General features: G+C 55.8%; 1 protein-coding gene across 1 annotated transcript in view; it reads right to left on the minus strand.

Moving 5' to 3' along the window:
• Window positions 1-12,451, minus strand: part of CCN4 (cellular communication network factor 4) — a 38,241-nt gene extending 25,790 nt beyond the window's left edge. The window contains exon 1 of the mRNA XM_025993477.2: window positions 12,119-12,451. Coding sequence (XP_025849262.2) covers window positions 12,119-12,172 — 54 coding nt within the window. The 5' untranslated portion in view covers window positions 12,173-12,451. The remainder of the gene's footprint in view (window positions 1-12,118) is intronic.
• Between the last annotated feature and the right edge of the window lie 4,623 nt (window positions 12,452-17,074).

Here is a 17,074-nt window from a genome sequence, read left to right on the forward strand (position 1 = left end):
AAGATGGAGCCCAGCGTGTGGGTGCTTCATCGGGGACAGGGGCGCTCGTGTGAGAGGCGCAGCATCAAGACCACGATGCGGGGTGGCGAGGATTGTAATGGGGTTGAGCCCAAGCTGCCCGGGAGAGGAGATGGGAACCTCTCAGGGAGGGGGTTGTTTTTAGGGAAAGGCTGGTCCCCCGCCTCCTCGAGGCCTGTACTGAGCATGGTTCGCCCCCGGAGGCAAGTGCTCAGTGCCTGGAACGGATGGTCCTAGAGCCTGGCTCCTCCGCGTTCGGGAGGCCACACCTAGATGCCCCACAAGGGGGCATCCTTGAGACAGAAATGGTCGGCGGGGACCCCGAACTGTGTTCTGGGGCCTGCAGGAAAGAGCTGTCTTGCCTCTTCACCCCGTTACTGAAATGAGGGCCCTGGGGGGAGTGGAAGCATGAGCTCTGGCCCCAGAGCTGTGGGGCCCCCGTGGCCCAGCTGCCTTCCCCACCACTGTGACCTCCCTGTCCTAGGGGAGTCACAGTGTAAGCAGGGGGGGGACCCCTATTTCCTGAGCTCCTCGTAGGACAGCACCCCTAGGGACCTGTACCCGTGATCCTGGTGGGGGCTGCCCTTCAGGCGGGAAGGTCTGAGCTCCCTTACCCCTAAAGTCAGCAGGTCTGAGTGTGGGGAGGACCCAGCACCGCCCAGACCCTTCCCTGTCTGGCTCTGGCCGTCCCCAGGCTGGACTTCCCAGGGACCAGAGGCCCCGCAGCTGACGCAGCGTTGGCCACGGTGCAGGTCATGGGGTGTGCAAGAGTTTTTGGGATTTTCTGCTAATTGGCTTTATAAGCATGCAGTCTTGTGAGCTTCTGGCAGGGGAGGAGGACTCCACTGTAGAGGACAAGGCTCGAAGGGTCAGGAAGCCAGACTTCTTTCCAAATAAGGAGAACCTTGTGTGTCTCTTCATTTGCTCATTCGTTTGTTCATTCATTCATTCATTCATTCATCAACTATAGGAAGCATCTCTTCGATTCCAAGTACAAAGCTTCTGGGAGCACCCAGTCTTCTGAGGGGAGTAACTGCATCCCGAGCAAGGGTTGCAATCTGCTGCCCAGCAACCACAACTGGCCCACTGCGTCTTGTAAAAAATGGATTTCCCATTTTCAAAAAGTTGGAAAAAAAAAACAACCAAAACAAGGCAGGAGACCCCATAGCCCACAAAGCCTCTCCTCTCTGCCATCTGATCTTCTATGGTTTGCTATGGGAGGGTTTGCCGGGTCCCGGGACAGCGCCAGCCCGGCGTACAACCGCTGACCCCTGCGGCGCCCGCACCAAGCGGCAGGGCTCTGTGCCCGCGCTGCACGTGTCAGCAGCTTCAAGACCTGTTCGCTCTTCCCTCGAGACAGGCGTCATATTCACCGAAGTCCCACCTCTCGCGCCTTTCACCAGCATCAGCGATCACCCAGCTTCCTGGAGCTTGCTTTATCCTTTACTCCCACCTACTCGCATTTTTCCCTTCCCCTGAGGATTTCAGAGCACATCCCAGACACTGCGCGTGATTGCACCGGAAATTCTGGAGCACGCGCAAAAGCAGGAGAAATTCTTAGAACGGGCCACCCCCATACAACCATTCCCCCCAATGAGATTAGTTACGACGTTGTAATTTCCTCCAGTTAGTGCTCGGTCTTTGGTCCTTATTCGAATTTCACAGATTGTCTCCAAGATTTTTTTTTTTTTTTTAATCAGATGGTTTTCTCTGAATCAAGATCGATGCAAGGTCTACAAGTGGTTCTGTATTTTGCCATTCGGGCCTCTCTTACTTGTTTTCACTCTACCTAAGTCATTTCATCCTTGTGACAACCCTAAGAGGCAGGTGTCTTTTACAATCAGCATCCCCCCATGTGCAGATGGGTAAACTGAGTCACAGATAATTTGCCCAAGGCCACCAGCATATGGAGGAGGTGGGATTTGAACCCAGTGGCCACTCTGCACAGCGTTTCAGCAGAGTCTAAATAAAGGGCTGTGAGAGCAAGACAAGAAGGCAAGGGCCGGGGCAGAGGAGTGGGGAGCGCTTCTTGGAGGAGGCATCATTTGCCTTGTGTCCTGAGGGGTGATGACTGAGGATTGACCAGAAGGCCAGGAAGAGCATGGGGCAGAGGAACCGCATGAGCAAAGGCAGGCAGGTAGCAGTGATGCAGCACGGCACGGGAGTGACCAGTGCTCAGTGTTGGGGCCTAGGGTTCGGGGTAAGGAGACGGTAGGCTGAGGCCATGGTCAGGAGACCTAAAGGGCCATACCTGGGACATGTGCGTCCCCCGAGTCAGCCAATCCATTGTGCCGGGTGATGATCAAAACCACTCTGTGAGGTCAGCCCTCATGGTCTTAATTTGACAGATGGGGAAACTGAGGCCCCCCCAAGGTTAAGAGACGTAGCAAGAAAATCATGCGCTCTGCTCTTCTGCCTCTGGTCTCCTAAACCTCCGAGGACCTCTAAGGGGCCCTTCTCTTGCCCAATTTCCAGTCATCATGTAGTTCATCAAAAGGAACTGGGGGCTTTCCATGCACCAGGGCTGGAGGTGGCCGTGGCTATGGGGCGACCAGGCTGGAGCTGGCTCTGGAACAATAGCCAATATAGACAAGGGTGGAAAAAATCACCATCTGCTGAGGTTAGGCCTGTTCTTCCACCAGGGACGAGGGAGCAGCTGCCTGTTGGGGCTGAGAGAACCGTCTTCAGCTCCTAGACCCACACCTGGAGGTGGGAAGCCTTGGGTCCCAGACCCCTGGGGCTGTGACTGTGGCCTTGATGAGCCACTTGCTCGCCCACTGGGCAGGTTGGGATGAGGCAATCCTCTGGCGCCTCCGGGCACTGCTGGCAGGCTGAGCAGCCTCCAATCGCGCAGGACCTTCCTCCACCATCCCGAGCCCGACCTCAGCCCCCTTCCCTTCTCCTGGATCAAGTCTGACTCAATCTGCGAGGGTGGATGTGGGCCAGGGCCCGGCACACAAGGACACCCCCAGGGACAGGTCCCATCAGCCATGTATGGAGAACAAGGTGGTGATTTTGATGCTCCGATGGCAAGAAGATCATTGGTAAAACCCTGCCTCAGTTTCCTCCTCTGCAGAATGAGGACGATAAGACCCCCTGCTGCAGACAGCCCTCCTGTTAGACTAAGTGAGGTACGTGTGTCCCCAACTCACAGTGGGGATCCCACAGTGGGTGGTGCTTCCCGTTGTTTAAAAGCAGGAGTTTGCAAGGGTCAGGATGAGGCTCCCTGGAGCTCAGGGCCGGGAGCAGCTGTCAAGGAAGTCGACAGGTGTGTGCATGTGTGCATGAGTGTGTGTGCACACTCGTGTATGCCAATGTGTGTGTATGCCTGTGTGTGTGCACATGTATGCCTGTGCCTCACTATGTATGCCTATGTGTGTATGTATGTGTGTGCACATGTATGCCTGTATCTCTCTGTGTGTATGCCTGTGCACACGCATGTGTGTCTGTGTCTCTGCGTGTGTAAGCCTGGGCATGTGCACGTGTATGCGTGTGTCCGTGTGTGTATGCCTGTGTGTGCACATATGTATGCCTGCATGTGTGCATGTGTGTGTGCACACGTGTATGCCTATGTCTCTGTGTGTGTGTATATGCCTCGGTGTGTGTGTGTGTAAGAGGAAGGTTTAAAGGGCAGTGGCCACTAGACAGATAGACAGCTGTAGCCCCCAATCCATGAGGCCCCCGCCCTCCAGCTTTGCCTCGAAGACAATCCCCTGCTAACACCAGAGCACCTTGATATTTATTTGCTCCCCCGCTTGCGGCTGCCCAGTCTCCTGCACACGCGCTCAGCACCTCCTCTGCCCTCTCTCTCTGGGTCACAGGGGCTCTGTGAGCCGGACTTTCAAGGTCCACTTGACAGACGAAAGGCTGAGGCCCAGCTGGGAGGTGGCTGAGCGGGCTCTGGCCCCGGGCCGTGCGCTGCCACCTGCCCTGCCTTGCCACGCCGTCCAGCACGGGCAGGATGGGTTTCCTGCCTGCATTTCAGATGGAGAAACCGGGGTCCAAAGACTGAATCAGGGCCTGACTAGCACGGGGCCTTGGGACCCCTGGTCTGGGCTGTGGAGGGCAGCCCGTGAGTTCCTGCTCACTGTTCAGCCCTCTTAGCCATCAGGCCCGGTCTCTACCGTCAGATCCCCCATCCTCTTCCCTGGCACAACGTCTCCACTAGAAAGGTCAGTGTTGTGCCTTCCCTCCCTCCCCATCCCCTCTACACCCAACCTGCCCTGCCCTTCTGGTTTTGTTCATTCACTCACTCATTCATTCGTTCAGCCAACACCTATAATGTGCACCCACAGTGACTGCTGAGCTGCATATGGCAGGTGTCAGGTCCAGAGGGGGGAAAGCACAAGCAAGGCCAAGGGTAGGGCACAGCAGGTGCCAGGGCCTGGGGCTGTGTCCTTGTGGGAGGTAGGAGTGTGAGGCAGGGTGGCTCATCCATGGGGCGGGGTCAGCGGAGAGCTGCGTGGTGACCTGTGTCCTTCTACCTGGGCAAGAACCAGCACCTGTGGGCACCCGCTGGCAGCTCCTCCTGGCGGAAGCCAAGGGAAGCTTCCTGGAGGATTCCAGTTACAGCAGCATGGATTCCATGAGCAGAGAAGTGGGGGAGAAGGCATGGGGCAGAGGAAACAGCGGGAGCATCTGCATCACTGGGAGGACACTTGCATATTTGGGACAACAGCCCTTGTATTGGGAAGAAGGTGACAGAAGACATTTCCAAAGGCTGAGGCTGGAAGGCAGGCTCGGCCAGACTCAGAGCGAGGAGCCTGGTGGGACTTGTGGCGCGCCCAGCTGCCCCGGGCTCTGTGTTGCCCCAGCTCCTTCTCTGGCACGGTGACATTTAGTCAATCCCTGTGTCACAGGAAACTGAGACTCTAATGGGCTAAGTGAGGTGCTCAAGATGATCCCCTTCCTAAATTCAAATTCCTTGGTTTCCTCCCAATCATCCTGTCAGCAGAATTCACACTCTTCTCTCCAAGCTCCACGCGTGGGCTTGAGCCTCCACGTCGGAGGGTATCTGGAGGGGATCCAGGGGGAGGTGCTGGATGGAGGGCCCTGCTGAAGGTCCCAGTGCTCTCACCGGCAGCTGGGAGGAGTGGGGAGCCCGAGATAAGGGTGGATGATGGCCCCAGGTTTCCGACAGGGGCAGATGGAGCCATTGTCCCCAAGATGGGGAGGCAAGTGGGGACTTAAGTGCTCCAAAGGCACCGTTACCTTCAAGGGTGTCTCCCAAACTTGCAAGACCTCAAGGTTCCTCTGTGCTGGGAAGTGTTAAAACTCTGGAGTCCTGGACCCCTGTCCAGCCCGAAGCAGTAGGCCTGGGGGTGCCTGGGATTGCTCTTTGGAGGTAGTACTTGAGAACCCTCAGGACCAGGCCTGACTGGGGAAGCCCTCGGACGGTGGGACTCGGTGCAGATTAAGCTGGTGGAGTGCTTTTTGGCTTTATGAGACCTGCGATACACTCTGAGGGCTGAAAGACGAGACGGGAAGTCATCTTTGAACACCTCGAGGGGAGGACGCATGTCTGGAGCGTCATCCCAGAGCATGGGACACCCATTTCAGTGCCAGGACCAGTGATGTGTGCCCGTCCTAGAGCAACAGCACGGGAACCACAGCCCAGGAGCCCTGCTGCTGGTGCCATGTTGGGTCGCCCAGTGAGTGGGTGAATGGACCCTAGACTCTGGATGCTCCAGTTGGAAGCAAGTTTAGGAGTCAAGTCCAACCTCCTCATTTTTAAAACCAGAAAACAAACACTGAGAAGGCAAGCATCCAGGCCAGTCCACCATCTGCCCCAAGGACAGGGTGGCACGTCCTTGCTCTCTCAGAATATTCCTCCAATCTTCACCCCGTGACCCGTCCTGCCCCAGGCAGGCTCATAGCACACACCCCTTTCTATCACTTCCAAGACTCAATGCAAGATTCTGGGAAGGACAGGGCTGGACCCCTCCCTTCCTCTTCTTGGGGCCCCAGGTTCTCATTTCCTCTCCCTCCTCCCGCCCACTCCTACCGGGGTTAACAGATCCACAGTCGGTGTCTCAAGCCTGGACTTGCCTCCAGACCGGGGGCCTTGGGGTGGGTGGGCACAGATGATATCACATCCCCTGGAATGTCCATTATTCATGCTTTGAGAGGCATGGTTCCTTCTCATCTGGTTCTGTCTCCCTTTCCCCCTCCGCCTCCCCCTTTCACAGAGAGGAGGAACAGGATGACAGTTGGTGGATTAGCAGAATGTCAAGGCTGGGCGAGAGACACAAGTGATTTTTGAAATCCAGTGTGTGTTAAGAATCACCAGGGTGCCCGCTGACATGCATGTACCTGGGGGCTCTCCCAAGGAATTCAGGCTCAGAGTCTTGGAATTAGTATTTTTTCTCCTGAAGCTCTCTGAGCTTCCTTTTGGATTCCTCAACATGCTCCTCTCTGATAGTGTAAAAATCTACCTCCAACACATGAGCCATTCTTGACAGCGGAACAGAGATGACCATGTATCATCATTTCTCTAGAAATAAGAAGGGCCTGGGTGCACAGCAAGGCTGTCAGCATCCATGGAACGAGCAAGTGGGTGGGCTATGAAACCGCGGATGGCATCAAGGGACTCAGGGTTGTAAGACCCAACTCTCAACTACAAGCACCCTCATTTATCATTACCACCACCACCATCAGCACCATCATCACCACCACTGTCATCTTTACCACCATCACCACCACCACCACCACCATCGCTATCATCATAACCACCACCGCCACCACCATTATTATCACCACCTCCATCATCATCACCTTTATCACAGCACCACTATCATCATCACCACCACCACCATTATCACCACCACCACCATCAGTACCATCATCACTACCACTGTCATGTTTACCACCATCACCATCACCACCACCACCACCACCAACACCATCATCACCACTGCCACCAACATCACCACTACCACCACCATCAGCACCATCTTCACCACCACTGTTATCTTTACCACCATCATTACCAACATCACCACCACCACCACCACTACCACTAATATAATAGCCACCACTGACACCACCATCATTATCACCACCTCCATCATCATCTCCTTTATCACAGCACCACTGTCATCATCACAACCACCACCACCATCATCATCACCACCACCACCACCATCAGCACCATAATCACCACCATTGTCATCTTTACCACCATCACCACCACCACCACCATCATCATCATCACCACCACCACCATCAGCACCATCACCACCACCACCACCACCATCAGCACCATCACCACCACCACCACCACCATCATTATCACCAGCTTCATCATCACCTTCACAGCACCACCATCATCTTCACCACAGCCACCATCAGTATTTTTCTCTCCTATGTGATAATCCAACCATGTCCATTGACTCCTTCAAAATGTGCTAAGAAGCTGGCAGGATGTAGAAACCTTGGGAGCTTTAGGAGACCAACTCAGCCCTGAGCCCAGCACAGTCCACCAGTAAGTCTACCCCTCCTCTCGCCCACCTGGTGCTGGGTCTGGGGTCTTTTTGAACCCCTCCTCATTTGTTCAGACCTGGCACTTGCCTGCAGCCAGTGCTTCCACTCAAGCTGGGGCCCCCAACCCTGCTATTGGAGTGAAGTGAATCACGTCCCCACTTCCCCTTGGCTACGCTGGGGCTTCCCATGCTATATCTGTGTTTCATTCCTTAATCTTCTCAATAACCCAAGGAAACAAGTACTAATATTACATCTTTTCACAGATGACAAAACTGGCTCAGTGGACGAGCTGGGATTAGAATCCTTAATATCTGGCCCCCTCCACCTATTAAAACCCATCTATGGACACTTGGCGTCTTCCCAGGCCAACACGGTCTAGTAATACACTACGTGAACCAGATATAGAACCTTACATTTCCCAGTAGCCAGAAAACTAGTAAGAAACCAGTGAAAGTCAGTTTCGTGTTCTATTTAAACATATTAAAAATATTCTTATTTCAACACGGAGTCAATAGAAAAATCACAGTGAGCCTGTGGTGCTCCTGTACTCGTACTGAATCTTTGAAATCTGGTTCTACATCTCCCTTGGGATGGAGCCTCATTTCAGGCACCCAGTGGCCTCCTGTGGCACGTGGCCATGAGGGACAGTGCCAGTATGAGGATGCTGGTGGCTTCATGGGTGTGGCCTCCAAGTGAGCTGCTGTACGTAGAGTGCTTGGGATACAGTGAACACTTCATCCGTGTTTACCTTCATTCTCATCAGCGTTACTGAGTCACCGGGAGCTCCAGGGGTGTTGAGTGAATGTACCGTGTGCCAAAGCCTCGCTCTTAGACATTCACAGTATTGTATGGTTTGAGCTCGAAACTTCCTTCCTTGCTCTGCTTCCCCGGCTGTGGTTGGCAGGCCTCCCAGCCCCTCCTGGGACTCCAGCCTGGCCCATTGCTGTCTTGCTTCCCTCTCTCCCATGTGGAGCTCACAGTATGTGTAACGGCCCCTCCCTGCTGCCCCGAGAGATGGCCAAGTCTCCTGGGAGGAATCCCAGGCGCAAATCCTCGTACAAAGCCAAAGGCAGCCTCCCGGCATTTGGCTGCTTTGCTGGCCTGGGGCAGAGGCCTCTTCTAAAAGCTGGGGGGGGAGGTGAGTCCGCCGTCGGGCCGGAGGTGCGGCCTCACCCACAGTCAGGGTCTGGTTCTCCAAGGAGCCCATCCCAGAGGGCGAAGCTTTGCCAAGAGCCGTGCCAGGTGGAAAGCTCCTGGTGGTGCCGCACTCCCGCCAGCATCCCCCGGACAGACGGCAAGTGGGGCAAGCCGCGGCCCCGAGCCGACCAGCAGAGCGTCTAAGTTGCAGGAAGAGGCTCCAAGCAGGGGCCTGGGGTGGGGTTTGAAATGTTGGCTCAGATCCAAAGCCGTGGACAGGGGGTGTAGAGGAGGCACAGCGTTTATGTTATGTTCTCACATTTTTAAAAGGGCTGCACCCATGCCGGGCCCATGCCGGGCCACACCACCCCGCGGTCGGTCCCGGGAGCGGAGAATGAGCTTGCATCTCATATACCCTACACGTGCATCCGTGTGCCGTCACACACACTGTGGCGATTTACACACTCAGACGAGCCGCGATCTCTGACACACGTGCGCACGCACGCCCGTGCATATCCCCCCATGCGTTTATATGGCAGACGGGACGTGGGTCTCACCTACACACTGATGACCACAGACCTAACGTGTGCCCGGGGACTTACTGGCATGTAGTTTGCTTCCCCCAGTCCCAGGCTTCTGAGAGCCTTCAGCAGGGAGCTAGTAGGGCCGAGGTGGTGAGCCTTGATGAACGAGAGAAGACGGCGAGACCCAGAGCCCGTAAGGGACCTGCTGAAGCTGGCCCAGCCCTGGCAGAGCTTGCACCCAGCCTCTCTGTCCTGGACACCTCCACCCCTGCCACCCATCTTCCCCACGGGCGGGGGTGGCTGTTGTGTCTCTCTGGCCTCTACGTGCTGTAGGAGCAGAAACCATGGGCCTCTCATTTCTATATGGCTACGTGGGCCAGCTAGGCTGCAGGCTGTGCGGCACAGAGCAGCACCTAGGTTCAAAATTGCCAGCTGTGTGACCTTGGGCAAATGACTGAACCTCTCTGACCTTCAAGTTTCTGCATCGGCAAAGAGGGGTCATCACGTCTGCTTCGTAGTATTGCTATGAGGGCTTTAGGGGGTGCTCAGTATATGCTAGTGAGTGTCTGCTGGGTGACCCTAGGAAGGTCTCATATGCACAGGCCCTTGGCCCGGGCCGTTGGTTGCACCCACTAAATGTAGCCCCTTTCTCCTAGCGCAGGGTGGGTAGTGTCCATGTAGAAGGAACAGAAGAATAAAGAGATGGAAAAACCAGTCAAATCTGTAAAATCCCGTCACGCCTTGATCACAGATCACATTCCCAAGGAGGCTCCGTGGAGTTTCTGAGCTCGCTGCCCTGTCCTGCTCAATTTCTCTCTTCCTGGTTGGCATCTTGCTCCTTCAATTCCAGAACGTTCAGATGGCATTTCACTATCTGATAGGGCAAGTCTTCCCTCAGAACTCCGCTTCCTCAACATGTTTCCCTCGGCACGTCTCACAGGCCGTTCCTTCCATATGAACATCTATAATCATTTTTCCATGAAAATCCCCCGGGGCCCCCGGAGGAGCTTGCATTCCTGTTCTATGTTAGTTAGCAGAGGAAGGCCATGTATGGCGTTTGGCTAGAGAGCAAAGCCCTGGTCGCCATCTGTCTCACAGGCCTCACGGGGGGGCGTTAGGATGCTCCAAGAGCTCTCATGCTGGGCTTTGTCTGGGAGCCTCTGGATCTGGACGCCAATGTGGGCTGGGTCGTGTTGGAGGCCCAGAAAAGGTCCCCGAGTGGGGGCTGCACAGAGGAGAGGAGCCCCACTGCCTCCCAGGAGCCTCCCCTCCATCCTGCTCTTCGAGTCTCTCTGGATTCTGGGGTCCCATGCTGCAGGTTCCCTGGGGATCTAGACCCCTCTCCTCCCCAGCACCCCCCATCCTGGGAGGTAACGGGCTCCAATGTACTTGGACCTGCCTACAGCTTCTCTCCTCCTCTTCTCTCAGACTCCTGCGACCCTGCCCCTCTCACCTCTTCTCCATCCACGCCTTGTCCTCCCAACCCTAGTAACCCCCAATAAAGGCTGCTTTGGCTCTCCGTGGTTTGCTCCAGTCTGTAGGAAATGCTCAGTTGCCCCTAAGCAAGGAAAGCCCTGGAAGAAAGAGCAGGATTTGGCGGGCGGGGGAAGATCTCAATTTGAGCCCTGGCCACTTACGAATCGTGAGACCCTGGGCAAGTCCCTTGCTTGCCCTAAGCATCTGTTTCTTTCTTCCGTAAAATGAAGTTAGCATCGCTTTTTGCAGCACGGCTTGGCACCAACCATGGGTGGGCCCCATGAAAGCTTGAAAGGATTTCGCAAAAAAATTAATTAATTAAAATAAAGGATTGCACAACCAACCACGCAGATGCACCCCTGCCCTCCTCAAACGTACTACGGCGGCGCCTGGAGAAGCATCCATTCCCCCAGCTCCAGAGGCAACTGGGCTGGGTCGGCTCTCAGCCTCAGATCTGGTTAAATCAGAGCCCGGGACTCTGAGCCCGTGGGCGAGTAGCTCTACCTTAAGCCTCAGCTTCCTCATCCACAAATGGGGCACGTTGATCACCAAAGAAGCTGCCAGGGCTTGTGGGTAATGAAACCCTTCTTGCCACCTTCCCTCTGTCTCTTGGCGTCACCACGGGCAGCAGACACTGGCCGGGGCTGTGGGATCTAGGATTCAGGAGCTCTTCCCCGCTGCCCACCTCCTGCCCGCCCTGGGCCTGCGTCTACACCCGCAGCCAGCAGGCTGGCTGTGTGCTGCCACGTGTCTTGCTCCCCTGGCTTCTCAGAGAGACCCTCTTCCTTGGCTTTGAAGGAGAGCCCTGGGGCAGGGAGAGGAGAGAGAGCACGCGCAGGATCCCCCAAAACAGCCGACTTCATGTCCGGGGCCCCAATGTGCATGTGCCCTGCGCTGTAGGTGGCTGTGCCAGCCCGAGGCACCCGAGGTTGGGGTTCGAAAGCGTCCACAAACAGTGTTTGCCCAAAAGCAGCACTTTTGTGGAAAGCTGGCCTTCTCGGGTGTCTTCTGACTCCCCTACTTGTAGTATGTCCAGCACCTGGAGCCTTATTTTCCAAACCCAAAACTTGACAAGCCTCCTGCCGACTTCTTCGCTGTTCAGGGAGGAGTGACTGGCCCAAGGTCATACAGCCAGCCCGGGCGCAGCTGGGACTGGGGTCCAGGGCCCCGACTCCCCGATCCACCAAGTGCCCCCTTTCTGCTGAGTTTCAGGTGCGAAAGGCGGGCGTGGAGCACCTGTTTGCTTTGTGCACCCCCTGCCCACCCCCGCCCACCCCCCCCCCGCCACCGCGGGGGCTGCCCCCTTCCCCCTGCACAGCCCCGTCCTCCCCCTGGGCTTGGCCCTGGCCCCTCCGTGGGGGCCAGTCACTTCCAGCTCGCCCCCACGCTCCCAGCCCCCCTGGATCTGCCCACCCACGTAGCAGAACCGGTGGGAGAAGGGATCTGGGTCCCTTCTCTGAGCCCCTCCAGGCGGGACTCACCGCGGCGGCTGCTGCTGTCACTGCTGCCAGCGTCCAGGGCAGGAACCACCTCATGCCTGGAAGTCAGCGGCAACGGCATCGACGGAGCAGCCCAGAGGATCCGGCCGCCTCTCGGGGGAGCTGGGCAGAGAGACTGGCCTGGCCCATCAGGAGCACCAGATATGCCTCTTCCCACAGCCTTGGGGGGGGTTTTATTAAAGCAAGATCTGACGTCAGAGTTAAGGATAAACCCTGCATTTTCCTCTGAAAAAACTTTTCCTGCCTCTCTCTCTCTCTCTCTCTCTCTCTTTTTTTCTCCTTTCTTCCCTCTGTCCCCACCTCCTGCCCAAGCTTGGCCAGCCTCTCTGGCTCTGACAGCTCTTAAAGGGAAAGTCACAGGGCTGTGATTTCACACTGGGGCAGTACATTCTCACGGAAGGGGCTGGGGTCATCCCGCCCAGGTATTTCCCAAAGGTGGGGAGGGGTAAACTAGGGGAGGGTGCCAGGTGGAGGGGGGGATAGGGTTACCCGGCGGCCAGGGGAGGGGGGCTTTGAACATGCTCCCAGAGGAGGCGAATAAGCTCCCTCCCATTTCTTCAGGCTGCTCCTACTTCTGGTTTTCATTTGCCATCATTCACTCTTCTCTCCCTGGCTGCGCTCAGAGGAGGATGGCTCTGAGCTGCAGCCATCTAGAAATGATAGGAATTTGCGAATGAACTCAGCTCCGGGGCCCAGGTTCTCATCAGCCCTCCCGACAAGTTAAAGCCACGGTGGCCAGTTTGCAGGCGCTGACTTTCTCTATCATCAGCCCGAGAGGGCCTTCGGGTGCTGGCGCAGTGTCCCCTCCATCCAGGCACTTGTTATCACGGTGGGTTTGGGTGCCTCGCCTTGTCCGTGCCATACGCCACCACACGGGTGAGGGTCCCCACTGGGGGCCCCGCCTACCCTCAATCCAGCCTCCTCATCCCTGCGTGGATCTCAGCAACCGCCTCCTGACTGGCCCTGGGCCTCCCCTCTGGACGTCCGTCCTCTGTGTCCTCTACTGCTTCCCAGAGTCATCAGAGCGAACCTCGGAAAACAGAACTGAGATCTCTCCTGGCCACAGCCTCCCAGGAGCCTGCCCACGGACTGAGACCTCCCTGCACGCTTCTCTTACCACTCGGCCTTGCTGCTTCTCTCACATCCCAGTGAGGTCCCATCTCTGGGCCTCAGGGAGGCTCCCTACCCTGCAGTTCCCGTAGCAGTCACTCCCCCTCTTCTCTTTTTCTCCAGCCTATTCAAGGGGACATGGAGCGTGCACGCCTGCTCGGTGGTGGTGTAGGTTTGCGTCATGGAGAGTGACTTTGTGACCATTGACATGACCCCACAAGAGGTGATCCTGAGGGTCTTTCCATTTATTGACCTGGGGTGGAGTCTCCTGCCTGATTCAGTCCTGCGACACATAAAGAGAGATCTTCTGGGGGCTCCTAGAGAAGATTGCATCCCTTGAGAGGAGAAAAAAATTTCTCGACTCATTATCTCTCTCTTTTTTAAAGAGATTTTGGAGATTTTATTTATTTATTTGTGAGAGACACAGAGACAGGCAGAGACATAGGCAGACGCAGAAGAAGACTCCCTGTGGGGAGCCCGATGTGAGACTCGATCCCAGGACTGGGATCATGACCTGAGCCAAAGGCAGATGCTCAACCACAGAGCCACCCAGGTGCTCTACTCATTCTCTTTTTACCTTGTGTGCGACGTTGATGGCTGGAGCTGCAGCAGTCATATTGGTTACATGAGGCACAAGCTGGAGGATGAAAAGTCAACATGCTGAGGATGGTAGAGCAGAAAGAGGAAAAAAGCCTGGTTCTTTAGGCTATGATGGTGATACTGAACCAAACCTGGAACAGCCTTCCTGTCACATTAGCTCACTCAGTGACTTACTGCTTAAGCCGTGGTTAGCTATTTTATTCCTTGGCATCGAACGCATCCTAACTGCTCCATGGGGCTTTACGAAAATCACGCATGTCAAGTGGCCAAGGAGGGGTGGGTATGGTACATGGAGGATGCTCAGTAAGTGTGAATCCTTGCTTCCTTCTCATGGACTTACTTGCTGCTCTTAAAAATAAGCCCATGAAGCAAGCACTGCCAACAGGTGTCATTAAAGGAGTCACACAAGGTATTAGGTGCCACTCCAGGTCCAATGACCCTTGGATGAACACCAAGTACAGATCAGTCCTGTGCTAAGAGAGATCTGATGACTATAAAGGAGACAGAGTGGAAGCTCAGAGTTGCTTGCTGATTTGGGGACATACATGAAGTTAATGGCAGGCCCAGGGCTCCAACCAAAGACCTTGACAAGGTAGAGTCAGGATCGGACACTTCCAAGCAAGTGAGCTTGACCTCCCAAAGCCTCTCGATATTGTCTGTTAGGAGCCAAGCAGAACCCAGAGAGTCCTGGGCCATTTTGGAAAATCTGATGGTGGGACGCCTGGGTGCTTCAGTGGTTGAGCGTCTGCCTTTGGCTCAGGGCATGATTCCGGATTCCCAGGATCGAGTCCCGCCTTAGGCTCCTTGCCTGGAGCCTGCTTCTCCTCCCTCTGCCTGTGTCTCTGCCTCTCTATCTGTGTCTCTCATGAATAAATAAATAAAATCTTAAGAAAAAAAAAAAAAGGAAAATCTGATAGCGACGAGCAATGGGAACAAGGTACCCACAGCATGCTACAGTGCTGAGCACTTGCACCTGCTGGTGAAGTCTCAGAGGGCTCAGCTGGTCCCACTGGAAGCCACCGTTCTTCAACACCAATGACACCCCGAGAGAGGTGATGTGGTGACTCAGGAGGTGGACACCCCGGGTGCCACCGCAGTTCTGCTGCCTAGTGGAGGGCCTCGGACATTCAACAGTCTCTCTGTACTTCAGTTTCCTTTGCGTAAAGAAACAGGGTTGCATTAGTGCCAACCCCATGGGGTCGTCAGGAGGCCTGAACAGGACAGGTAGGTATGTCCCAGAATATGAGAAGGGACGAGTCCGAATGGACCAGTATGACCGTGTCGTCGTCCTCTGTCCATCCTGTCTCAGGGGTTTTGTGTCTTGAAAGAGCTCATGGTGCAGCCTGGGGTGTGGCTGAGGTCAGCCTTGGTGGGTGGGGGTCCGGGACCAGGTGCTTCCCCCACACAAGCTGGACAAACTCTAAGTGACTGGCCGGTGGTGACGGGAACTGTAGCTGCCATTTATGGAGCATCCACCACATTCCAGTGACACCCGCTGTCGCACGGAATCCTCCTCTCAGTTCTGCACACAGCCTCCATCTCTCTGTCCCCATCCCCATCCTGCAGATGAGGAAGCCGAGGCCCCGGAGGATCAAGAACAGCTGGCGCACGGCAGAACCAGGATGGAACTCACAACCGAGTGGCTTCAAAACAGGGCTTTCTTCAAGCAGACCAAGTGTTGAACAAATAAATGATTCAATGCAGGAACGAATGAACACGGGAGACGGACAGATGGCTGGGCAGATGGATGGATGCGTGTGGAGGTGAATCTACTATCTGGAATGTTCCAGTTCCCAGGCCCTCCCAGGCTGGGCTCCACATCTTTGCTTTCTGTATCCACGTGGCCCTTTCCCCTGACCGCCGTGCCCACCTAGGCCCTGGTGGGTCTCCTAGATGGTGAGGTCCAAGGTGAGACCAGCCCACAGCATCCTCTCTGCGCTGAACACACGGCAGCCGCACAGAACCTCATCCCATTGCCCCCAGGAGAGGGGCCCTCATGTGACCCCCAACTCCCGCCCAGGGGGCCCAGACATCATCCATAAGGAATGTTCTCACTTGGTCTCTGCTGAGGGCACAGGCAGGGTCCGGACAAGGTCATATCTTTGACTTGCACCCACACTTGCTGCACAGGAGGTGCCCAAGGTGCGTGGTGTGTGGCTGAAGGGGAGGCTGCACGGGGCAGCATCTGGCTGGAGCCTCATTTCCAGAAGCCTTGGCTTCCGCCTCCCCCAGGTCCCTGCCTCCAGCTGTTTGCATGTTCTCTCCCAGCCTGAGCACAGCTTCTAGGAGCTTCCTCCAGCAGACCTCCCAGAGGCTGTAAATAAATTCCAAAGAGGGGCTGGAGGAGGGGGTTCAAGAACAGAGGCCACTTGAGAGCATTCCTCTGACAAAGAGTAAGGCCGCCTTGACCAGAACCAGATGCACAGAAGATTCCAGAGACTCTGGGGACCAGGCACCCAGGAGGCCCAGATCTGCTCACGGGCTATTTGTCATTTGTCCCGCGAATGAGCCGCGAGCCATGTTGTGCAGGCTGCACGATGCCAGTTCCTGGGGCCACTGAGACCCACACAGCTCACCCCTGCCTGGGAGACACAGCTGGTCTCCTGGTCCAGCCTGGCCACTTCAGAAGGCAGGGGAGGCGGACGTGGGTCCGCTCTGCTCTCCTCCTGGGGCCCAAGCAAGGATGGAAGGACCCTTGAAGGGGTGACCCCAGACTCCAGGTCTGCCCGGACTCCAAGGGGTCCAGGTCATGATCCCTCATGCTTGGCGGGACATCTGGGTTCCAGGCAGCCCCTGGATGGCTGCCCTGCTTCCCACTCAGTTCTAGAGCAAAAGAGCACCGCTAGTGTCATCCTTGGCCACACATGGGGACCCTCGGGACCTCTCACTTCTCATCTGGGAAGGTGGAGAGGAAAAGCCAGGGCATTGGGGTCAGGCTGGTCTATATCAAACTCTTCCCTTTGTTATGTACCAGGTGGCAGATCTTGGGGAAGCCACTTCTGGTCTCTGAGCCTGTTTTTCTGCCTGTAAATGGGGGTAACGATCATATCCACCTCCTAGGCCGCGATGGTGACTAAACTAGTGCTCAGCTTGTGGTAGATGCTGAATACGTAATTACAATTAATATGCTATTTTGCTCTTCATCACAGAGACTCTGTCTGTGTCCCCTCTGGGTCACCCTGAGCAACCCATGAGTCTCCTCACTCTGGCTGGGGGGTGGTACCCAAT

Source organism: Vulpes vulpes, chromosome 13, assembly GCF_048418805.1.
Source record: "Vulpes vulpes isolate BD-2025 chromosome 13, VulVul3, whole genome shotgun sequence".
NCBI lineage: Eukaryota > Metazoa > Chordata > Mammalia > Carnivora > Canidae > Vulpes > Vulpes vulpes.